This window comes from Diadema setosum, chromosome 1 (genome assembly GCF_964275005.1).
Source record: "Diadema setosum chromosome 1, eeDiaSeto1, whole genome shotgun sequence".
Lineage (NCBI taxonomy): Eukaryota > Metazoa > Echinodermata > Echinoidea > Diadematoida > Diadematidae > Diadema > Diadema setosum.
In genome coordinates, this window is record NC_092685.1 from 20,861,977 (window position 1) to 20,885,598 (window position 23,622).

The 23,622-nt window shown below is 39.1% G+C and overlaps 1 protein-coding gene across 5 annotated transcripts in view; it reads left to right on the plus strand.

The window, feature by feature from the left end:
* The first annotated feature begins 3,955 nt into the window (after window positions 1-3,955).
* LOC140234822 (ribosome-binding protein 1-like) overlaps window positions 3,956-23,622 on the plus strand; it is a 71,293-nt gene continuing 51,626 nt past the window's right edge. For all 5 annotated transcript variants that reach the window (XM_072314863.1, XM_072314880.1, XM_072314871.1 and 2 more), the window contains exons 1-4: window positions 3,956-3,968; window positions 7,572-7,974; window positions 8,905-9,060; window positions 9,721-9,862. In XM_072314863.1, the coding sequence (XP_072170964.1) occupies window positions 7,612-7,974; window positions 8,905-9,060; window positions 9,721-9,862 (661 nt within the window). In that variant the 5' untranslated portion in view covers window positions 3,956-3,968; window positions 7,572-7,611. The remainder of the gene's footprint in view (window positions 3,969-7,571; window positions 7,975-8,904; window positions 9,061-9,720; window positions 9,863-23,622) is intronic.

A 23,622-nucleotide genomic window follows, 5' to 3' on the forward strand; every position in this document is an offset into this window, starting at 1 on the left:
ACGAGTACACCTGTCCACAAACCTTACACTTGTTGCTTTGTCGTGATCTCAAATGCTTGATCTATTCTCATTTATTCGCTCAGTCTGTATCGAAGAAACCAGCAATTTAATACCCCCCCCCCCATTTATTCTGCGTCGACAGACATACGTTACACGTACATAAAATCAATGTCTCTGGTCTATCATCACAATTAATCGAATTATGTCGGATATTATGGCCTGGCGAGCAGGAATGAAGGATATATAGCTAGTTTTCCCCCTAGTGATGTAAAGTTCAGGGCCGGCGGAGTCGGGGCAGGCCGGGGGGGGGGGGGGGGGGAGGGCTCGTGCCCTCCCCCAGTTTTTTTGCACCATACAAGGGAATACTCAAGTGTCACCACTTTGCCCCCCTCCCCACTTTTTTTTTTTTTTTTTTTTTATCCCGGAAGTGCGTAAACGTGGGACTAGAAAGAAATAGATAGAAACCTTGAAGTGCAGAGCGCAGTGGCTTTGTGTGTTGCTTTGTTTTGTTTTGATTTGTTTTGTTTTGTTTTGTTTTGTTGTTTTGTTTTGTTTTGTTTTGTTTTGTTTTGTTTTGTTTTGTTTTGTTTTGTTTTGTTTTGTTTTGTTTTGTTTTGTTTTGTTTTGTTTTGTTTTGTTTTGTTTTGTTTTGTTTTGTTTTGTTTTGTTTTGTGTTTTGTTTTGTTGTTGTTGTTGTTGTTGCTTGTAAGCTGAAGAAACCCGGAAGTGACACCTTACAGAAGTTGGGCTGAAGACGAAAGTGGCACCAAGTCTGAAGTGCCCCCCCCCCCCCACACACACACTTTTGAAAACGTGGCGCGTCACGTCGAGCTGAAGGATGTTGAGTATAATTAGATCATTATAGGTCCACAATAGATACGTGACATGCTGATGAAGTGTGAATGAAGCAACCTGTATTTCTCCAATTCCATCTCGAAGTGTTCAAAACATCCAAAGCTCTTCAGTTATCTCATGCACCTGCCTGTTAGGTCTTATGAGCATTATAACGTGAGGTAAAAATCTTACGATCTAAAATATAAAAAAAAAATCGAGTGAAAAATAAATATTCACTCTTGATGGAGTGATGAATACAAAACAGAGTGGATTTAGAGTGAAATTGGAGTGAATTTTGAGTGAAAATGTTCATTTTCACTCGTTTTAGAGTGATCTTGGGGATCACTCCAAAATCTTCGAGTGATCCCTGAGGTCACTCCAAAATGAGTGAAAATGAACATTTACACTCAAAATTCACTCCAATTTCAATCTAAATTCACTCTTTTTTGTATTCATCACTCCATCAAGAGTGAATATTTATTTTTCACTCGATTTTTTTTTAAAGAGTAATCAAGAATTACGAAAAAGGTAAAGAAGATGAGTTATTGGCTTTCATCGATTGCAGTGACCAAAAAGTGAAATGAACCAAATCAGACGAGAAAAGCTTTATTATATATATGGCGTAAATAATAAATTGATAGAGATGTAATTCATTCATTCCTTTTTTAGTAGCATGATGAGTATACAGACTCATGAGTGGAATAATACAATGAAAATATCTAACTTATAGAGTAGGCCTATTGTGCAGTTCGACACCAGGTTTAGTTTATCCTGAATATACGTGATTAGGTCAAGCAATCAGCAATGATTAAAAAAAAAAATCAAACATAGGAGCGCTACGGGCTTTCAATGTCTCACATGTTTTCGCAAAACATCAGATGCATCCATTTGATAATTGTTTTACTGAATGTGATTAATTTAGATGACCCAATTACTGATACCACCGCCGCACAAGACTTCCGTTGGCATGTGCATGCATGAACGTTAAATTTCCACCAAAGTTCCTTAAAAAAAATCACACCGAAATGATATGAAAGTTTGATCACAAAAGGGGTTAAGATCCATTTTTAAACATTTCAAATTAAGTTCACCGTTATGGAACAAAACAACTTACCATTCCAGTGATACCTCGATCACTTGTATGCCATAACAAGGAATACAATATTGAAGTAATATGAGTAAAAATATCCCATATATTTTCGTATTCATTTCTTTATTTTTTCATCTTTAACCATAAATATCTCACATCACCAAAATGGAGTAAACTCCTTTTGCGATCAAACTCTTCATAAGTTTCTTAAGCAGTAGGCCTACTAATACTTTGGAATCTTGTCTTGGCCCAATGTTAATAAATCATATACCCGTACTATTTTATGTGATGCGATCAAAGACTTTTTGACGTTTCGCTAACTTTTCAGGAAACCGTTCTAAAACAGTTAATATGAATATACAAAGTAGTAAAGTGATGATATCCTTCCCCAAAGTCACAACTTGGCATATAGCCTATTGAATAATTTGTACATAAAAGTGTGGAATTTCAAGTGACAGCTTTTCATTCAAATGATATTACGCCCAGTCTCAAATCTTCATCTAACTGATCATTATTCTGAAGTTATTCAACTAGTTCATCATGTTTTACACTTCAATAACAGAAATACTGAATTTTCATCATTTTTTTTACACAATCAATGAAAAATTCTTAGGTGATGACATCATCGAATTTTTATTGTTGTACATAAAAGATTTTACTTTTTTTTTTTTTGTTAAAGGCTAACTTATAACTGGACTGGAATTCCTTTTTAACTCTACACAAGAAGACGATAATAATAACAACCGTTTTGTATTGTTTGCACTGTTTATAGAGCTTTAAAAAAAAACAATGATGAAAATTCAGTATTTCTGTTAATGACGTGTGATGGGAGTAGCAATAAATATCTTAGATATCTTTCCATTTTTGCCAAGCGTGATTATCTGTTATTTCAAAAAAAGTGAGACATATTATCATCAATAATATACTCTTCAGTGTATTGATCGCTATAACTGAAGAGTTTGATAGCAGAAAGGGTAAATCAGACATAGCAAAACAATTAACCTTTTGGCATCTCACTCGTTACACGACAAGAAATATTCTTGAAGTTATGATGGAAGTTACTATATGAATATATATTTTTCATATTTTTTTATAGCAGCTTTAATTGAAAATATCACAGATCAATACAAATAGAGTTAACTCTTTTTTGCAATCAAACTCCTGATGCTCTTTGGAAATACATGTAGTGGAAAATCCTCCAGTTATGGTAAAGCATGTATACACTGTACTAGTACAGTAATTTGAGGAAAATCCCCCGTACGAGTCAGAGGTATGAGCCTCAGCGTTGACTGTACTTGCGCCATCTGTGACCACTTCGACGCAGCTGCAACACTTGCATGACGGCAAATATATACCAGTCTCTTCTAAGAAATTTGTAATTTAAATTAGATAAAAATCTCTATTACTAGGATGTCATTGTTTAAAAATTGCTTTCAACTAATTAAAATAAAATTATTGTAATTATTTCAATAAATAAATGAAGATATTTTGATAAAAATTTTTATATTTTAGGTATTTTGCCTTTAATAAGTCTATATCATACATCTTGCAGTGCCATGTTGGCAATTGGCTGTTCTATCCTATAAACACTTGACTTCATCACCCATTTTTAGCCATATTTCAACTCTAGTTTATTTTTTTAATATTATAAAGTGGCCATAAAAAGTGATTAGACGAAAAATTATGTCTGTGTTGCGGTCATGCAATCAAACGACCTCCAAAGTAGAATATAAGTATCATATTGTTAATTTCCAGCAGGTCCGCAGATAATGCTGAGAAACTATTTTTTTCAAACAGCTTCTGTAATTCGACAAAAGATATGACAGGTTGTCAGATCAGCCAATCAGCTTTGATCTATCATAACCCGGCTCTTCCGCTACAGCACACATCCTTTCGTGTAGGTACGGCACAGTTGCTAGTCACTGAATGAATGAAAGTTCCACTATCGTTGATGAAACCTAGCTTGACTTTCCGTCAGGAATGGTTATGAGCGGTAACAGAGCCTTCGTACCTTCTTGATTTGCCAACGCCATTTCTCTCTCACGTAAGTAAAGATTTTATGGTGGAAGAGCATTCTTTTTGCTGTATGTTTGTGATGGGTTACGTGCCCACTTACTTTCGAGGCGGCGCTTGCACTGACGCAAGCAGTAGGTAGGCGTAGCCGCCCCGACGCGACGGTAGGCCGTTGCGTTGGTGTGGGAAGAGTCGCCACAGGGAAGCACGTTTCTCTATGTAGAGCAAGTGGCCCAGTCTGTCAGTGGCAGTGTAGTGCAGTGAGTGAGTGGATAGTACAGCTGTATGTATGAAATGGATGTGCGTGTGATGGGCCGTTGTTCGTACCTACTGACCTGCTTGTTTTGGCTTGGTACGGGACCATGTCCACGTCACGTGTGGCTGTGTATGTGTATCTTCATGATCTTGGGTGAACCGCACCTCGTCATAGACATAGTCAATGTTTGTGCGTATTTGAATCACATTTTGTCACTGAAATTCTATGAAATCCCACGCACATACAGGGAAAATGCTGAAGATTCCAATGGAATCACAAGTTCACGGATCGATATCGAAAATTTGCAGCTATCGTCACCAAACACGAAGGATTCGGAATAGTTGTGCACTAATAAGGAAGGGGCCCGCAACTCGTCACCGGCGCTGCCGTAGATAAAGCACGTAAAAGACGCGTGCGGGTGACCATGATGCTCCCATAGACATAGGCCTACACGTAAAAGATGCGTGCGGGTGACCGTGATGATACATAACACGTATTCCTCATAAAATTTCAGATTTTCGCGAAAAACTGTTCGGTTTCCACCACAATTTGCTTGGTTGTGGTAGCCCTGTCATGTTTCAATTGTACTGAACATATTCCTGGACTTAAATTTTTGTTTAGCGCGCTTGTAACAATTTTAAGCGGGGTGACGGTATTCGGGCCCCTGACAAGGTGCGGGCACCTCACTATAATACATTATTGTAGACTGAGAAATTTTCTTCTTTTTTGTTTGCTGTGAGTGTGACATGTCCTCTATACCTCTGCAATTAGTTAATTATTTATTGATCCCCTGCATGAGATACAGTGCAGCGTCCATTCATTTAAATTCCTTAATGAAGGGCAAAAGTTTACCACTGGTTGCGTTCCGTTGTATGCACAGCATGCACCCTGTTTGTCTCTGCTCCATCACGCCGCGCAGGGAAGGGCGTTAGAGCAACCATGTGGCGTACCTTAAGTGCTTTCATAATTACGCACACACATGTTGACAAATACGCACACAGCATCCCAACGCGAAATTTCAAACAGGCACACAGTATACAGTAGTCAGTAAAAAATTACAGTAGTCAGTACAGTACCGCCCGAACACATGCTGTCGAACCCGTGGTGCTTGATAGGTACTCAAATTCACACGCACTGCTCGTTGATTAGGGTGAAATCTCGCACTGTTAATATAGGGCCATGAAGTGCACGATTGCCAACTCTATACTAGTCATTAGATATGGTCGACCCTCAACTCGCGTCACAACAGACAGAGGTAGAATCTACTACAGCGTATGCTACAAAAAACAACAGTTGCACCAAGTTTCGATCTCCTGTGACAAATTTAACTTTGTGCACAAGCGTATCTACAATTTTGTGGGTTTCTATATGTAGCAGGCGATTGAATTTTGGAGGGCATTATGGTTGAATTTAGGGCAGCTTGCAAAAAGAGTTTGAATCCTGTTTTACGTGAGTGTGATAAAGTATGCAAAAATTGTGTGCATAAGAGGAGTAAATCATGGAACTGATGAACTTGACTTATTCCTTGAGTTCTTGGTACTGTCAGCAGTACAACAATACACCAAAGGTGGATGGACTGTATTGAACAGAAAGTAGAATGTTTATAGAAATATGCATGCCAAGTTTTGTGATCAGTGATAATGGAAAAAAGGGAATTCTACCCCATTTCTTGCTGGTTCTCATTGGATAACTAAGTCCGCACAGCAGAGGGAATGAAAGATATACAGTATGTCTGTTGTGAGGGGCCGACTGTAGTAGCGACCACCAACAGCGACCATCATTAACAAGAGGCCACTGAACAACAGGCAGATTTTTTGGTCTAGGGTCTATTACCATCTTGTGTTAGGTAAATGACAGTCTCAGTACTAACATGCACCTGAGGCCAAAGAGAGGCATGTCTAGTTCAAATTCTCTACCTTTGTGTACTCTTTGGTCTTATGGCCAGGTCAGCTACATGACCTTGTACTGATTTCTTCTCTATGTTTTTACCATTGTATGTTTTTGTAATGTTTATAATCAATTTTACTTTGCTCATTCAGATTAAACACTATCACGAATGAAAGCTTGAACACATGAGATGTCATTTGATTGAGGAAGTGTTGCTTGTCACCAACACACACACTTTTGGCAGTCCAAGTAGAATATTTTACTTGTGATGCCACAATTGAAAAGTGCATCTGCATGCTGACAAACTTACCAATGCTCAGTAGCTACCACCAGCTAATTCTCTCACATTCTGTTTAATCTAAACATAGCTGCTACAATGTTTAGATGTATGTGAGAGAGTCAGCTGTGTACCTTTTACTACCAATTCAGAGTACCTTAGTGCCTGAGCTTCATCCTCAAACTTGGTCAATCTCATGCATATTTATGGTAGTTTACGGTGCCATGTGTTCAGGGATGGATACATGTAAATAAAGTATGGTATTTGATTTTATAGAAAAGTCATGCACTAAAACTACTTAAAGGACAAGTTCACCTTCATTAACATAAGGATTGAGAGAATGTCGCAATATTAGTAGAACACATCATTGAACGTTTGAGGAATATCGGACAATCCATTCAAGAGTTATGAATTTGTGAAGTTTTTGTGCAGTCACCGCTGGATGAGAAGACTACTGCAGTGTATGATGTCACATGCGTACAACAATATAAGGAAAATATAAAGAGAATTTCACAAAATTTCATCTTTTGAAAAAAGTACACATTCCCTTGACTCGTTACTGACATATGATATGGGTAATATTATTCCCCCTGCCTTTAGAAAGAGGCAAGTCAAGTGCTCTTTTATTACGCGAAAAAAGTGAAAATATGTTGAATTTTCTTTACATTTTCTTTAAACTGTTGTACTCATATGACATCACGAATCAAAGTATGTGTTTTCAGGGACTAAAATCATCAAGGCATTACTGTGAGTTGTTTCTCAACTGGAAAAATTTTGAGGATATTAAGTTAGCCTTTAGTACCCTGAATTAGGGTACTACATGAATTTGTAGATTATTTTCTTCACCTCTGCATTTGCTGTATATTTGTAGGTCACATATTTCTAATGTACATATTCAGTATTTGCTGTCCTCATCTACTGCAGTGTGCAGATAATGTGCTAGTCATTTCAACAATTCATTTTAGCTGATTTCTGAATTTGTGTGTCCACAATGATTTATCATCAAATACCGAGCGAAACTCAAATGCAAATTCCGATCAAATGCAATTCTCTTTTAGCAATGGAACAGATCATAGGCAAGTTATGGGCAGTACTTGTGCTTGATAGTGTGTTGTGTTTGATCACAAGTCAAATTTCTAGCTACATGGCCCAGCCAGGTCATTTTTGGATGAAAGCTTTATAACCTGTAAAATTTGGTTTGCATATTTTTGCAGCTCTTCTTCCTTTGGAACGGACTAATTGTTAAGCACCATCATGGTCGTTGATCTGTACGAGCCGCAGAATCTGGCCCTCCTTGTGTTTGGCGGTTTTGTGGTGCTGTCCTTTGTGGTATATGCTGTATCTGCCTTTGGGATCCAGGAAAAGTCCTATGAACAGGCAGTAGCAGAGCAGCGAGCCAGAATTGAGAAAGAGCAGCAGCACCAGCGGGAAGCCAAACGGCAGAAGCGCAAGCCTTTCTTTGAGAAGAAAAAGCGTGAACGCGAAAAGCAAGACAGCAGCCCTGGAATTTTACAGCAAGAAGTACCGGTAGTCCAGGCATTTGACTCCTATGTTGCCGAGCAGCCAGCCCCGCTGCCACCATCTGACGTGAAGAGCTCTCCAGCGAAGGAAGAGAAGGTAAAGGCTTAACACTCAGTATTGACATTTATGTGTTGGTGATAGGTGCATCCAGTATGTCATTTCATGTTTGTTTGTTTGTTTTGTAATGCAGTAGTTTCTTCGGTGCAGCTCAGTTTATATTTGCATGGTATGAAATTCATTCCTGCCAGCTAGCAGGTGAGAGACTTCTGGATACAGTTCCAATATATTTCCAGTATGGTGTAACAGTGTTGGTAGACTATTTCAAATTATTGCTGTCCATCCGCATGCTTTCAAGTGCTTGGCCCAGAGAGTAAACATGAAGCACATATTTTGAATCTTAATCAATTGGGAATATGGTGCAGACTGCATTATGTTGTTTTTGTGATCTGAATGGTGTACAAGTGTGTAGTTTCACTTTGTACAAATGACAGCAAAAATCAACAGAACACGTAAACCAGAAACTTAATAGCTGTACATACATATGATACCTATCCAGACATACATGTGAACATTTTAAATCTTTTATGCCAAAAGGTAAATCTTTTTTTATTTTTTTTTTTCAATGTGTCTAGTGTCTTATTGCATTAGTGCACCTATGAACTATTGAGAAACAATCCTCATAGAAACTTAAGTCTCAGGCCAGTGGACTACTTCAAAATCATTGCCTTGTGCATCATGTTATTTGCTTATTTGTTTATTTACCAGCTGGTATGTATTGCACAACTTTGCTGTTAATTATGTCTGCTTTACCTTGCAAGATATTTCAATAAAGACAGCCGTGACTGAGAAGGACAGTAGATTCTGTAAGATGATTAAAAACATACTTTCTGATCGTCAAAGACGTAAAACTTGTTAAAATGCACTATAAAAGCACAAGCCTCTATCCCTAAGAATACCACACACTGTGAACTCAAAATTGAATATAAATTGATAAATTGGACCATTCTCTGAACTCTTGAACACCAGACTAAGGTGAAGCCATCCCCCAAGAAACCCAAGCAGCCCAAGCCACCCAAGCAGGCAGTAATTGAGGAGACTGTTGTGGAGGACAAGGCTGCCCCCGTAGAGGAGTCCATCCCTCCACCAAAGGAATCGCACACAACGAAGAGCAAGCCACCCAAGGTACTACTCTTGATATTGATGCTAAATTTGACCATCATCAGTAGGAATAGTGTGCATGTGGTAACTCTGGAATTCTGTCTAAACCCACATAGCTTTGCCTTGTTGGTTGAATATTCCATAGTTACCCCTAAGTATGCACACAATTCTTAGTGATGCACACAGACCTGTGTACCATTTGTATACTAGTACCTGGACTACTATTAGGCCTGAATTCACAAAGTTGGTACAAATGAAACCATGGTTAAAACCATGGACAGTTTGTATGGAGCGCCAAGTGTTGCATGGCCTATTTTGTTACGAAATCAGTCATTTCATCGACAAAATTATCATATCATTATTTATTTATTTATTATTATTATTATTTTTTTTTTTGGGGGGGGGGTTATTGTTGATTTAAATAAATATTTTTTTGTCTTTTCCTTTTTGGCATGGAGGAATGTGTAGAAAAATATCTGTAATGACTGTATCAAGGGTTTGTTTGTTTGTTTGTGTGATTGTGTTTGTGTGTGTGTGTGTGTGTGTGTGTGTGTGAGTGTTTTAGGGGAATAGGAAGTTTAAGAATTACTTTAAAAATTTGCCTTCTGGCCATATTATGCAAGTTTCAGGGAAAAAAGAAAAGAACAAAATGATTGTAGCAAGGCCCTGTGTGTTTCTCTAAAGGTTGTCGAAGAGGTGGTGCAGAAGAAGGCCGCCCCTGTGGTGGCTGCTGCTGCCCCGTCCACCCAGGCAGCTCCGCCCCGCCCCGAGGAAGCATCTCCAGTCAAGGCCAAGAGCAAAGCCAAAGCTCCATCGGGAGATGCAGGTAAGATGCCAGCCATGTGTGTTGTAATCCACAAGGGTGAAATTTTTTGGCTGCCAGGTCATAGATGACCTTGTGTCCTGTGTATTTCAAGAAATGATTTCAAGGTTGCAAGAATGCCATTGGATCAGCTAACTTGTTATATAGTTTGCTGATGCCCATGTCTTATTGCAATAAGGGAAGAAATGAAGTGTGCCACATCACTTCCCTTTAAGCCAATCCATAAGCTTGATTCATTTGTTGCAGGTTAACACTGCATTGTGCATTGTTTGCTATACCATGTGTGTGTGTGTGTGTGTGTGTGTGTGCGCGCATGTACAATTGTATGTGTGTGTGTTTATGTTTACACATAGGTTTTAAGTTCTTTCAAAATTTGTTTTGATTTTTACCCAGCCACTTGGTGCAAGTGAGATTTTTCAGTCGTGCTAAAGATTGTCTGTTATTAAGTCATGCATATAAAGATCCAAATGAAAAGGGTAACAAAAAATGCTGGGAGGATGACTCTACCAAGACATATCATAAAACCCATGATTAAATGTGACTTCAAACAAGACAACTTCAAAATGATGCAGACATTTTTTTCAGACTCCATTCTGTATAGAGAACATGTGTCTTATCAGCACAAGTGGTTTCTACAAAGGCACTATGTAGAATGCACTCTGCCCAAACAGTGCGTACTATGTGTGGATAAATATCAGATACTCTATACTGTCTTGTTTCCAATGCCATGGTCTCCATTTGAGTGAAATGCGCATGCCAGATATCATGCATTCCGTTTGGGATGAACATGAATGTGAAAGTAGTCAAATGATTCTGCTGGTGTACTGAGGTTCAATCTGCTAATGATCATTTGAACTGTGTCTTGAGTGGCGGTAATGCTTAGTATTTTGCGAAAAGGAGGTTGATTGTGACAGTATTGTTTGCCATTACTGAAGTAGTGCTGCAGAGGTATACTTTCCATAATTTTGGCCTCCTGCAGATACGTAGTTCCGAAAGCCAAACAAGTGGGGGGGGGGGGGGGATGTCTGAGGATTTTAAAATGAAATATTTGTACCACACGGTTTTGTACAGAAAACTTTTTACACTGTAGTTGGTCTTACTCTGCATGGTTTATGTTCTTACACATGTGAACATTGTACATTATATATATTTGTTGGATGCAGCAGTACAGCAGAGGTCCTCATAGCACTTGATCAGAAATGTTGCAGACTGACATCATTGTATGCAATGTTGTGTTAAGAAAAAGGGCTCTGTTATTGGTCTAATGGCTTCATGTTTTGCATACTTCAGTATAGCAGGAATTTGACCGAAAGATCGGTCTGTATCTGTCCGTCGGGGAATGTTCCGCGGAGACTGCGTCTGGCTTCACGGATCCCCTCCGTATACAGACCGAAGTCAATGATTGCGGCTCCTGTGTGGAGCAGTCGCGCATAGATCAAACGTTACGATAAACCAAATTTCAGACAGCTTTTTTACATTCAAACAAGTTTGACATGACATGACACATTATGCAGCAATATTTGGGATAAATTTCTCAATTGTGCAATCGAAATACTCACATAAACTCGGTTATAACGCAGAAATTTTATCGATATCGCAACATCGCCGTTCGCAAGCTGTAAGTCGCCATTTTGAATCTGTAAGCCAATCACATGCGAGGTACGTGTTTTAGTAAAACAAATACGTAGAAACTACCTCGCATGTGATTGGCTAATAGATTCATAGTGTATGTTTCTGCAGTTTGAACGTGACGACGCGACAGGCTGTGTTTTACGTTGAAAATTCGACTAAAATGTTGGATTATTCATTAATCTGGTGAGTGTAATGTATTCTTAAAAAGCTAATTTTACTATACAAGCTTAAATTTGGCGACCTAGGGCCGTGAATTAGACGCAATCGAGAAGGGTGAGGTACCTCACCCAATTTTCCATAGAGACAGTGGTTAAGAACATCCACACAGCAATGGGTACTGCAAGCTTCCGTCTGTCTACGGAGGACAGCGTTAATGGCAAAATATAAAAAGAGTCCTCCGGACAGACGGATCTTTCTGTCTAAGCAGGAATAAGCTCAGCTGCCTAGGAGCTGTGCATTGTTAATGTCAAGGAGATTATTTTTGGATGTTTTTCCTGGCAGTCTTTCCTGCAGATAGGTATTTTTTAATTTTCTGTATCTGCTGGTAGAATTCATGCAGTCTTTTCAGTAATTCACATTTTTTTTTCTTTCAATTACAATGTACATTACAGATGTCTTGAATGTGTTAGATTCTTGTACATAGAGGTTACTGTCGTACAACACACAAGAACAGATGCCCAGTGCTGCATTGATGAAAATGTCTGCCATATGGCATGATATCATTAGTGATACATTGAATCTGTGGTGTTGCTGGTGTGAACAATTGGTGTTATCTGCTCTGTCGTGCGTGTGCTACTGTAGTCTTTATTGATCAATCTGTTGAAGCGTCCATGGCGAGGTATGTCAAGCTCTGTATGTGAGCAGGTGCAGGCTAAGTGCCTTGGAAGTTCAGTACATGTATGTAATAACTGTACTGTGATTTAGCAGGCAGATTTTGGTGATATATAAATCCATGTTGCCCAGATTGAGGAACATGTAGGTTGTGAATTGTCATCGAACACAGAAAAAAGGATCGTACAAGTTGTAGGTCCTGTTGGCATGAAATCATTGATCAGGTGGTGAGCATCTTCCACTGCCAATGAAAGCTTCCATTAGTCTAGATTTATCAGAAGTGCACATATTTTTCTGTCAGTCAGATATTATCATTGTTTTGTTCTTTTTAATCTGTCACCCACGATATGTCAACCTAGTCTACATACATGTAGTTAGAATACAGTACAAGTTATAAGATGTTTATCACAGTTAACGGCTTGTGTTGTCAAATGAAAAAGCATCAAAAGGCATCACATTCTTTGTTCTACCCTGTGTTACCTTGCCTATTATTCCCAGGGCTAGCAGTGATACATGTAGGAAGATGCTTGTCATTAATGTAACAATACATTTCAGTTGTGACATTTGTATCTTGCCCTCGATTGAATTTTAGAATTATGTGATTTCTTGTGTGAATGGTTTCATTATAGTCCTGTTGCATGTGAAAGAACAAGAAGCACTCAAATGCAAGTGAGATAAAATGCTAAAATGACTTTTTTTCTGGTTGCCTTTCAAATCATAACCCAAAGGTTAGAGATTCTTTTGAAACAATGAAAATAACCTAATTCAGTTTTAACCCTCTACATGTACCTTTCTTTTTCAATGGTATTTTTTAAAATATATTATTATTTTTTTAATCCGAAACATGTTTACTTTTCTACATTCTAGCTTATTTACCCCCTGGTTATAGTTTAATACATTTACTGTTAATTTTGTTTGTTTATTTGTTTGTTTGTTTTTGATACAAGTTATTCTCTTTTTCTTTTTTTTTGGTTTTTTGTTAAATAAAAGTTTAATGTGATTTGGACTCGGCCATACAGTGTTGATGGCTTTCATGGGTTGATCCTTCTAACTAGTTGTGGAAATATAAGCCTTGTTGACTAACAATGTATACTACGATAACCAAAATAATAATGACTAATAAAGACAAAGAAACTTCGACACATTTGTGCCCCAACAATCCCCCCTCAATAATAGGTAGCATATGCCATGTTGGATAATAGTAGTGCTATTTCAATTTGGTATGTGGCTTCATGTGCATTGGCATTTGCATACAGTTTGATGACATTCAAAAAGGAAATGTCAATACCATTGATACTCTGTTTGCGGTCAGGAAATCAATATTCTATTTTTTACTGCAGGAGTTCCTGGTTGCTTCTAGTTCTTTGAATTGGTTGGAAAACACAAAACAAAACAAAAAGCACTTATATGGATGTGTGGTTCTAGGAGAAAAAAGTTATGAAGAGCAGAATTATTGTCATGTCATTGTCACCAGCACTCAACAATTATAATTCCTATTTATTTCATTTTTTCGATCCTCTATCCTGATATGATGCATCGGAAGCATATTGCTTATGTTTTCGTGTGTATATGCTCGTACGTGTCCTGTTTTTGATTGGTGTGGTTGAGGACATGATGAGAACACGGGAAATGGGAAGTATTTGTTTTGAAGCATTCTGCCATGGGGGGGGGGGGGTCTTGGCCTTTGTCCCTGTACGGCCATTTACTGAGGCTGCAGATGGTGATACTATGTTGGAATCTTAAATGAGTCCTGGGTACGCGTGGCTAAAGACTTCACGGCCTAACTCCAGTTCCTTGATCACCCCGTGGCCAGACTATTTCCTTTCAGTGGGGTCGAACTCCTGCCAGCCTGAAATAGATGCCCTCAAAATAGAGAAACGGGGGGAGGAAGCTCCACTAATGACGGGCGAGGAGCACGGTTGAGAATTCTTCATTATACATTTATAGGCTGCAAGAGAACCTTTATTGAATGTGATGCAATGTTGTGAAGTCACAACACTCGTATCTTTCCAACAAATTCATGGATAGTTAAGTACATTAAAAGCACTTCGTGTTTACTCAGTTGAGTTACAACTCCAAATATTTCAGGCAATTTCTGAGATTTTGAGTACACTTGTATGTGTGTGAATAATTAGTAAACAGTATCAATATAAAAGAATTATGATCTTGATAGGTATGCTCATGCAAAATTCTGATATATTTCGGTACTATGCTTTAGACTTGGGGCATGATTGGGTGTGTTGATGTCATGTTGTTGATGTCAGCAAAAGATGGTGAGGATTTCAGAGGCAAATTAACCCCACAGTTGGGATGGCTTCATTTCATATGATGATTCAGCTTGTGGACACAGTGTATATACACATGTATGATCATGGCTGGACAGAGCTGTGCTGCAGATATGAGTCATTGGTACTGCTACATGTATTTCCCTGACTTTGTGCAGGATGCTAATTGTCCAATTGTTCCCCTGATGCAATTATGTACATATTTGCATATGTGTGAGTTATACATATGTCGAAAGAGTAGTTGGTTTTGTTTGTTTGTTGGGTTTAATTGAAATGATCACTAAGAAAGCACCAAAATCATTAATTGAGCAAACGACTCTACTTCGGACTGATGGCATTAAGCCCCCACCAAAGCACTAGGCAATGAGGATGGGCTGCCGTGCCCCAGGGCACAACCACTGCTGTCAGCTAATACACCTTGTACTTGAACCAGGTATTTCACCGATTGAGAGTTCATGGTCTGAACCACTGAGCTACTTTGGCTGTGATGCGTTATTGTATGTGAACTAGTTCCTTCTGCTCTGGTGGGCATTTTGTGAGACGTGCTCCGGAAAGAATAGGGATTGTCACCATTGTGCAATGTGCAGTATTCATTGCATCGGGAATGGGCTGGCTGGTTGTTGACCTCTCCCCCCCCCCCCCCCCCCCCCAATTTTTATTGATCACGGCTTTTTAATGGCAAAAGATCAGCTCCTCATTTAGTTTATTTTGTATATATCATAATTTGAGCAGAGTATGAGTTAAGTGGTTCTTAATAGTGATTAAAGAGGACTGGCATACAAGATCAAAAACTTTTGAAATGTGTTTAAAGTATTGATGCACATGTACAATCAGTATGTTAACCCGTTGAGGACGGGTTTGATTTTGCTAAAACACGCATTTCCCATAGACACTTGCCCGAGTATACTCGGGACTCGTCGTCAACGAGTTAATACATTGTATGCACTTGGCAAAGGGGGCCACCCTGATTTATTAAAGTATAATAACATGCTAAATTGTGTTTCCCTGTCCTTATCACATTATATGTTTGATGATTTGCCTTCTGGGAGCCACAAGAGTAGATATTTGACATTGAGGTGCAATATTCAAGTGAACAGTGTAGTGATATTTCTTATGAATGTTATGAGCACTTTGCCAAAAGCAGCAAGTACAGTATCTATTTCTAGCCGTGCCCTCCCCTTATCTTCTGTTCAATGTGACTGCCAAGATTGTAGTAGCATATGACACTAAGTGCATAAAAATGGGGATTGATATTCAAGTATTTTGATGAACTTTCAGGAGCTGTGTTCATGTGTTTAGCCAAGATGTGCACTGTCTCATGAACTTTTGCCAAGGTTTCCTGGAGTGTCACTGTTGTCATGCCATATCATGCAGGCTACTGGCTTCACTCAAGTGAATATATGTGTCATGTAATGTTGGAATCAGTTTTTTTAATTCAGAGCACATCTGTTATGACTACAACTTGCAGTGCATCCTGCTGCTGGAAATGCGACAGCAAACACTAATGATAACTGTCACCTTTCAGGGATATGGAAGAGCTTTTTTGTTGTTGTGATAAATGGGCTGAAAGTGCCAGATATTTATGGTGATGAGTATACCCCAAACTCCTGGCAGATTCCTGTGTTTGATATTAATTCATTGGTTCAATAGAGAATGATGTGGACTTGAAGCTTCCTGTTCTGTTGGCAAAAATCATGTCAGAAGTATTTTCTCCAAATCAGCAAGCATGTGAAAACAGATTTAATGCCGTTTCGTTCGTGTGCATTCATGTAGTGTACTCATACTTGTGTATGATTGAAGAATTGATGGAGATTGCCAGCCACGGCTTGATTTGAGACATAGTCATGCGATGCGACGTGCCCTTCGTCTGGTGGGTGACCCAGTGTGGATCTACATGTGGGCTCGAAATGCGCCGACCCTCATGCTTCTATGTTGCTGTGATACACGGCGTGTGCAGTAACCGCCCTCTTCCTGCCAAGTAATGCACAATCCTTGGAATTAGCGTGCAGTCTCCCAGCGGGGCAGCCCTCTGGGTATTAGTCTTGTGTGTGGTACACCTTGATCTGTGTGCCTCTTGAACCCACTGTTTTGCTATCATGGAAAGACAGGCTCCATTCTGTTTGTTTACCAGGATCTCGTCCAGTGGTTATCTCTCATTAGTCCATGATTAGACTTGCCTTTGTCTGTGATGTAAGTAGCGAGTACAGTATGTATGAATGACCTTAGAACAGGTAGGATTTTTATCTGTTTCTTTCAGATTATGTTAATTCATGGATTAGGTGGAGGAGATGGAGAATAAAATATACAGTAAATTTCATATGTGTTCATTTGGGACTAGGTCTGTAGTAGGAGGAGTACCTGATAGTGGTACAAGAGTTGTGTCATAAATGATTTGGAAAATTGCCGGCAGTCACTGACATTAAAGTAACGATAGAGTCTTGAAAAAGACTAGCATCATTTCCCCCCCCCCCCATCAAGGACATGCGAGGTAACAGGCATCTTCCCGCGTACCCTACTATGTGGAGTGTCTGTTGAGCGTGACGCTATTAGGCCATGACGTAGAGCTTGTCGTCATCATCAAACGCTTTTGTATGACGAGAGTTGCTTTAAGGGATGGCGCATGAAAATGCTCGCTTGTATATTAACTGAATGAGTCATCGAGTGTCTGCTGTGTTCGAGAAATTGATCAAGTTGGGAGGATACTTCAGCTTACATTTATTATTCTGAGACATGTGACTGGCTGTTACCTAATGATGTTGTGTGATGTCTGCACTGCACTCAGTGTGTTTGAATTTACTACGGTCTTTATTTTGAGTCCTGTAAGTGATGGGCAACTGCTCAAGTGAAGTGAATATGTTGGACAATGATTGATTGTCCTTCATGCAAAAGAAGAATGGAGTCTCCCTGTACACAATATTGAACATTCCTCATGTGATTCCAAATATAGAGGTACTGTATCTGTTTGTAAAATAAGTCAAATGATTAACACAAGCAGGTTTATGTCCAATCTTTGGTAATTATGCCCAAATATTCTGGAACATTGTGTGCTGTGGATGTTTTCTTGCTTGAGGATTTGGACATTGGTAGCTGCCTTCAGGAGGGGGTTTGAAGATGAAATCAAACTGAGTGAGAATGTTGCGATAAATGTGGCCTTTTAGAGGCAGCCCCCTGTTGGAAGACCATAATTATATCACATGGATGAAATTATTCACCTGTTGCTTAAGTACACAAGTTGTGTCCCTGGCTCGTGTTTGTCTGTGTGTGTGTGTGTGTGTCTGTGTGTCTGTGGGGATGCTTCTGCGTGTGCGTAGTGGAGTGACGTGCGGAGTGGAGTGGCTTGTACACGTCAGACCTACTGAACATATGGCCAGTGTCCATGTGTACATGTGTGGTGGATAGGGCACACGTGGCACATTTCATCATTGCTGTACTACTTTATCACATGTGGCATATCATTGGCTGTAGTGTTCAGGGAGTTTGTTAGCAGGAATATATTAGATTTAAAGGTAGGGGATACCTTTTACAGAACTCCCAAAATGCAGCAAAACATTAAATATGAACCTCAGGGGACTTGTTTAGGCCACTGCTTAGAAATTTGGAAGTCAACAGTTATCTACAATTTGAATAATGCACAAAACTCAACTACTCAGTTCTGTGTGTCAGCCACACTTAAGCCTTTTTGTGGCAGTCTTCTGTATTTTTTATCTATAAACACAAATCTAAAAGTATAAGAGCTGATGTAATAACATATAGAGTGTGTGGCAAGAATGTTATGTAGAAATGTTTGTAAGTTTTGATGAACTTTATTCACAAAATATACATGATGGGCACACATGCAGTGCATGGGTCTGCAAAGGTAGCCTAGTAATGTACTGGAATTTACGGTGAGCCCCGACAAAAATTCAATTCAAAATCTAACGGTCAATAAAAATGTACTAAATGTTACCTTCCACTTTCAATACTTTATGGGAGTTTCTAAAATGATACTCTCTTTAACATACCACTGTGTTTATACAACTCTTCATGATTAAGGCATGCAAATGGGATTCCCTACCTTTAACACTGGGCAGTTGGTTCTGTTCATCATAAGCACCATGAGCCCCTTCAAAGGCAGATACGGTATCAGTGGTTAACAAGAAATCATCACCATCATTAATGAGAAGTAACCTGTGACAACTCCATATGTACTGTACTAAGGTGAATGAATCAGACCTAGTATTTGGCAGTTGTCTTAGTGAAGGGTTGCTAGGCAAAATTCATTGGGCTGGTAGTTGTAAATTTAAGTACATGTTGAACATTAAATATTTATGTTTGAGGTTGTACATGTACATGTCAACAATTCTGAAAAGTCTAAAATGAGTAGGAATGAACAAAGAAACCAGAAAATTGTCACTGTTTTCTTCTGACCAATAATCAGTAAAATGCAGCTCTGTAGAATGTGCAATTGTATGCGTATAAACTCTCAATGAATGTGATTTGGGCACCAACTGTGATTTGGTTGGATTTTTATAGGATGTGTTGATGCATGAATGCCATTGGTGCAGTAACTGCATCGAATGCTCATGTCTTTTGTGGTCATACAGTATGGCATGTACCTGTATTCATAGAATCAACATCTTGTCAGGGCTGCCAAACTTGAGTGAGACTTTGGCTTGAGACACTGCGAGGGAGCGGAGCTACCTCCTGGCTAGCGCTTGGCGGCCTGCTGTGCGGCCGTACGTACGTACGTACTACGTACATAGTCAGTGTATGTAAAGCGATGTAAAGCACACGTCATAACCATACATGTACTGTAATTTGCCAAAAGTACAAGATACGCTCACGTGGTATAGGTAGAAACCAATCGTAATCCAATAGCTCGTCTTTGCGCGCAAACCGAAAACGATTATTATTGGTTAAGCTTTACACCCGCACGGGAAAATCTCGAAATTTTGTGCTTGGGCATATCGATATTCGGAATATCAGAGAATTTAGAGATATTTTTGTAGTCATGTACATTCCATTTTGGGGGTTTAGCGTGAGATTTCGTTTATCAGAGTGAGACAGTCAAAATTGGTTGAATTGCATGAGTCTTACGCTCAATGCGTGAGAGTTGGCAGCCCTGTCTTGTCCAGATGTCCAGGTGTATGTATGTACATGATGCAAACAAATTCGTGTGCTGCAAATCCGGGGTAAAAGCTCTGACATTGACCATCGGTATCACCAATCAATGCCATGAGGTAACATCTGGTGTTTTTTTGCCACTTCTTGTATTGGGTTGGCCGTTGATGATCATGTCTTATTTCATTGAGATGCATATGTTATTTTCAGACTGTTTGCTGAAGGAGATTAGGTAATTGTGATGTGAGGAATTAGACTGGAAAGATACACTGTAGTCCTATCTGGATTTTCTGTGAGAATGTCATAGGCAGTGTTGGCTAAGTATGTTTCATCTTAAATAAAAACCACTGAGTATACTTGTATGATTTTTGTATAGATTTGTATAAATTATTATTGTGTCCATTCATTTGAGCGTAGGGATAAAGAAAAACCCAAGACTTGCTTTCAGTTGGAAAAAGCTGATTTTTGGCACATCCATGGATACAATTACCATATAAAAGGTTTAAAAGTAATCACAAAAGTGATAGACATTGTAAATGTAAAGAAGAAAATAATACTGTATGAATGTACACTGAAGTATTATTAAATTCGGATTAACAACAACAACAACAACAAAGAAGATACAGGAATGGTACATCATGCATGACAAAAAACATTGACATTACAATTATAACCCGAACTACATGGCTAAAAACACTAAAAACAGGGAGGCCAAGAAAACAAAATGTGTGGTTTACCACTGTGATACAGTAGCTTTGCACAGCTTTGCTCAGACAGAAGTAGGCCGACATATATATTATGTTGTCAGTGACATTTGACCCTTATGTCCTCATTGTTGTGGAATACCATTAATCCCTTATTTGATATGGTTGCAAGTGATAATGAATGACATAAAATTTACTTATTGAATGTGTAGTGGAAGGCATACTCTGTCAGCCAAGAATATGTTTGTTTTTTTTTTTTATTTGACTTTGACAAGAAATATATGACGGAAATTCTGCCCTGTGGGATGAGAGAAATGTAGCTTCAATGAGCATCACAGGCTTTAGAATGTTATGACTAAAACAGACAGTGGCCAACTGTACACCACCTTTTGACATCCTTTCCTATGCATACACACATCCAGCGCCAGGATCTGGTGTCTTCCAAATCACTTCATGTTCTCTTGTACATTCAAAATTTTCAGTGGCTTGTTTGAATAAAAGTTCAAAACTAGACGATTGTAAGAGGGCAGACAAACGCCCGAGGGAGCCAGGCTAGCTGCGGCAGTCCCCTCCTGTAGTGTATCGGGGAGGAAGTTGTGACCTGGTTGACCCTGATATAATTCCCAAGTTTTCCATGGTACATGTTCCTGCCCACCCTGTGGAAAACTAATCGTCGCTGGGCGAGTGGTGCCACTGTTTGGTGGGAACTATGCATGGCTGAAGCACAGTGTTTTAGATATTGTGCAGAATGCTTGAGCATGGTAAACTGAACTTGACTAATTCTCATCATTGTTTTAACTCCTTCACGGGAGAAATGTCACTCAATTCACATTTACTATGTACGTGCTTAATCTCAGTGAGGAGAACAAATTCTTTTCTAAGAACCACAAACTCTTGAACTGGCTTGATCTGCTTAGAACCAAAACTAATTGTGATTCAGATCCCTGCAGTGCACCTCTCATTCACCAGTAAATTCTGGTTATTTTGCATGCCAGCTTTATGCCTCTAATCTAGTCAGTTGTTCAGGCCTGTAGCACACTGCATGTGTTTTTCCTGTCAATGTTTCATTGCAGTTGCCCTTAGTTCATGATGAATGCACCTTCTCCTTTTGCTAGATCATTGAATGTCAAATGCTGCTGACCAGAGCCGTAACAACAAATCAATACCATCACATACATTTGGTTCAAAAACTGATTCATATAAGGGAATATCTGTGCGGGCAGGCATGCATGGAGACATTCTACCCTGAATGGATGAGGTTTTGTTAGTTTTGTGTTGACCTTGCCACCCACAGTATTGACATTTCTGGTACTAGTATGTTGCAAAGTGATTTGAATAAGCCAGTTCACAGTTCCATCTTGTGCATTCGATGAACAGAAAAGGGTAATTTGTACTAACAGGCATGTTGATTTTAAATTCACTTAGATGTAAATAGCACCTGCGATGTGATAGTTATATTTCATGAAATCCTTGTGAATGTATAATGTAGGAACATCTAAAAAAATCAAGACATTTTCCACCATTCCTAGAGATATACAGATGTAATGGAAGTTGTTTTAGGTTTTTTAATAGGTATTACTCTCCTTTGCAACAGGGGCCTGTAAAGTCCTTCACTCTGTACTTTGCATTTAGGATTTGAGAACTCACAGGATGTCTGTTGTATACCTCCACACCCAGTGTTTACCGTCATGGCTTTATTTAGAAACTTCCAAGCACGATCAAGGAGTTTAAGCAAAAGGGAATCTTAATGTAAGCTGAGCTTGATGTTAATATGATATCATAGTTCATTCAGGATTTTTGTGTACACTCCACGCTCGTGGTTTGAGACAGTCTACATGTACGTATGTCTTTGTATTGTTCAAAGCCCCAATGTGTGCATCCGGTTTTGCTGAGGAATGAAAAGTTCGTGACGTACTATATCTTTACAGTGATAACTTGCATTGAAATTGGATACTAGGGGATCTTTGTTAATCTGCCATTAATAGTTTTGTAGAATAGTATGAACTCCTCACTCTGTCTAGGAAAGAAGGATGTGCACTGGTAATATTGTACTTGCTCTGCAAATTGAAATATAGAGTCCTGCCATCCATAAGTTACAACACTGAATGGATTACTGTATACGCCATTTCGCAAATCGGGACTTCCCAAAAATTTCACGAGTGGTTAAATTGGCAGTCATGGAATACATTACTGAATGGAAAAATGTATCTGTGCATGTCACATTCATGTAGGGATCAGAGTTATCATATATCTTCGCATGTTTTTGAATTTGTGAATTTTACCTGACTTGTGAAATTTGTGAAAATAAAAACCGTGCAAAATATTCGGCCTACCATGCGCAGTGTTCAATGTAAAGTTGTAATTTTTTTTTTCTCTCATATCTGACAAGAGCTGCAAGCTTTGAATAGCATGAAAACAAAATGTTAGTAATCCTGGATCAGTTTACATTTGAGGGAAAGTTTTGCCTTAACCCCTCCGTTACTTCTGTGCAAAACTTGACTTGGAACATGAACAGGAGATGCATGCTGGGGAGTGATTTACCCTTGTCACTGCATGCTTTCCTGAGTAACAGTCAACCAGAACATCTGCTGGCAAATGAACATCCTTTCCTTCCCCTTTTGTCTTTTGTCTAGATACAGTGTATTAAGAAGTGGTTACAGTTTATCTGTGCATGCTTTCCTGAGTAACAGTTCACTGGGACAGGCACATGGACATGGATATCCTTTCTTATCTGTGCATGCTTTCCTGAGTAACAGTTCACTGGGACAGGCACATGGACATGGATATCCTTTCTTTCTTTTTTTGCTGTTTTGGGTGTTGTTGGTGTGTGTTTGTAGTAGAGATCTTCCTGCACATGCTTTCCTGAGTAATAGTCAACCACAACAGGCACATGGTATCATCTCATATTTTTGTTGTTGTTAGCATGTGTATGATATGTGTGTGTGTGTGTGTGTGTGTGTGTGTGTGTGTGTGTGCGTGTGTGCGTGTGTGCGTGTGTGCGTGTGTGTGTGTGTGCACATGTGACTGTGTCTGTGTTTGTGGTAGAAATTTATGTACATTCGAATGTATGAAGTGTATCAAGTTTTACCCAAGGTACCAGGGCATAATTCAGTCAACTTTGAGCCCCTGCAGCAACATATGTACACGCACCCTTTCTTGTCCTTTCCCTCTTTTTTTTTTCTTTGTTAGACTAAAGAGGAAGGAAATGATT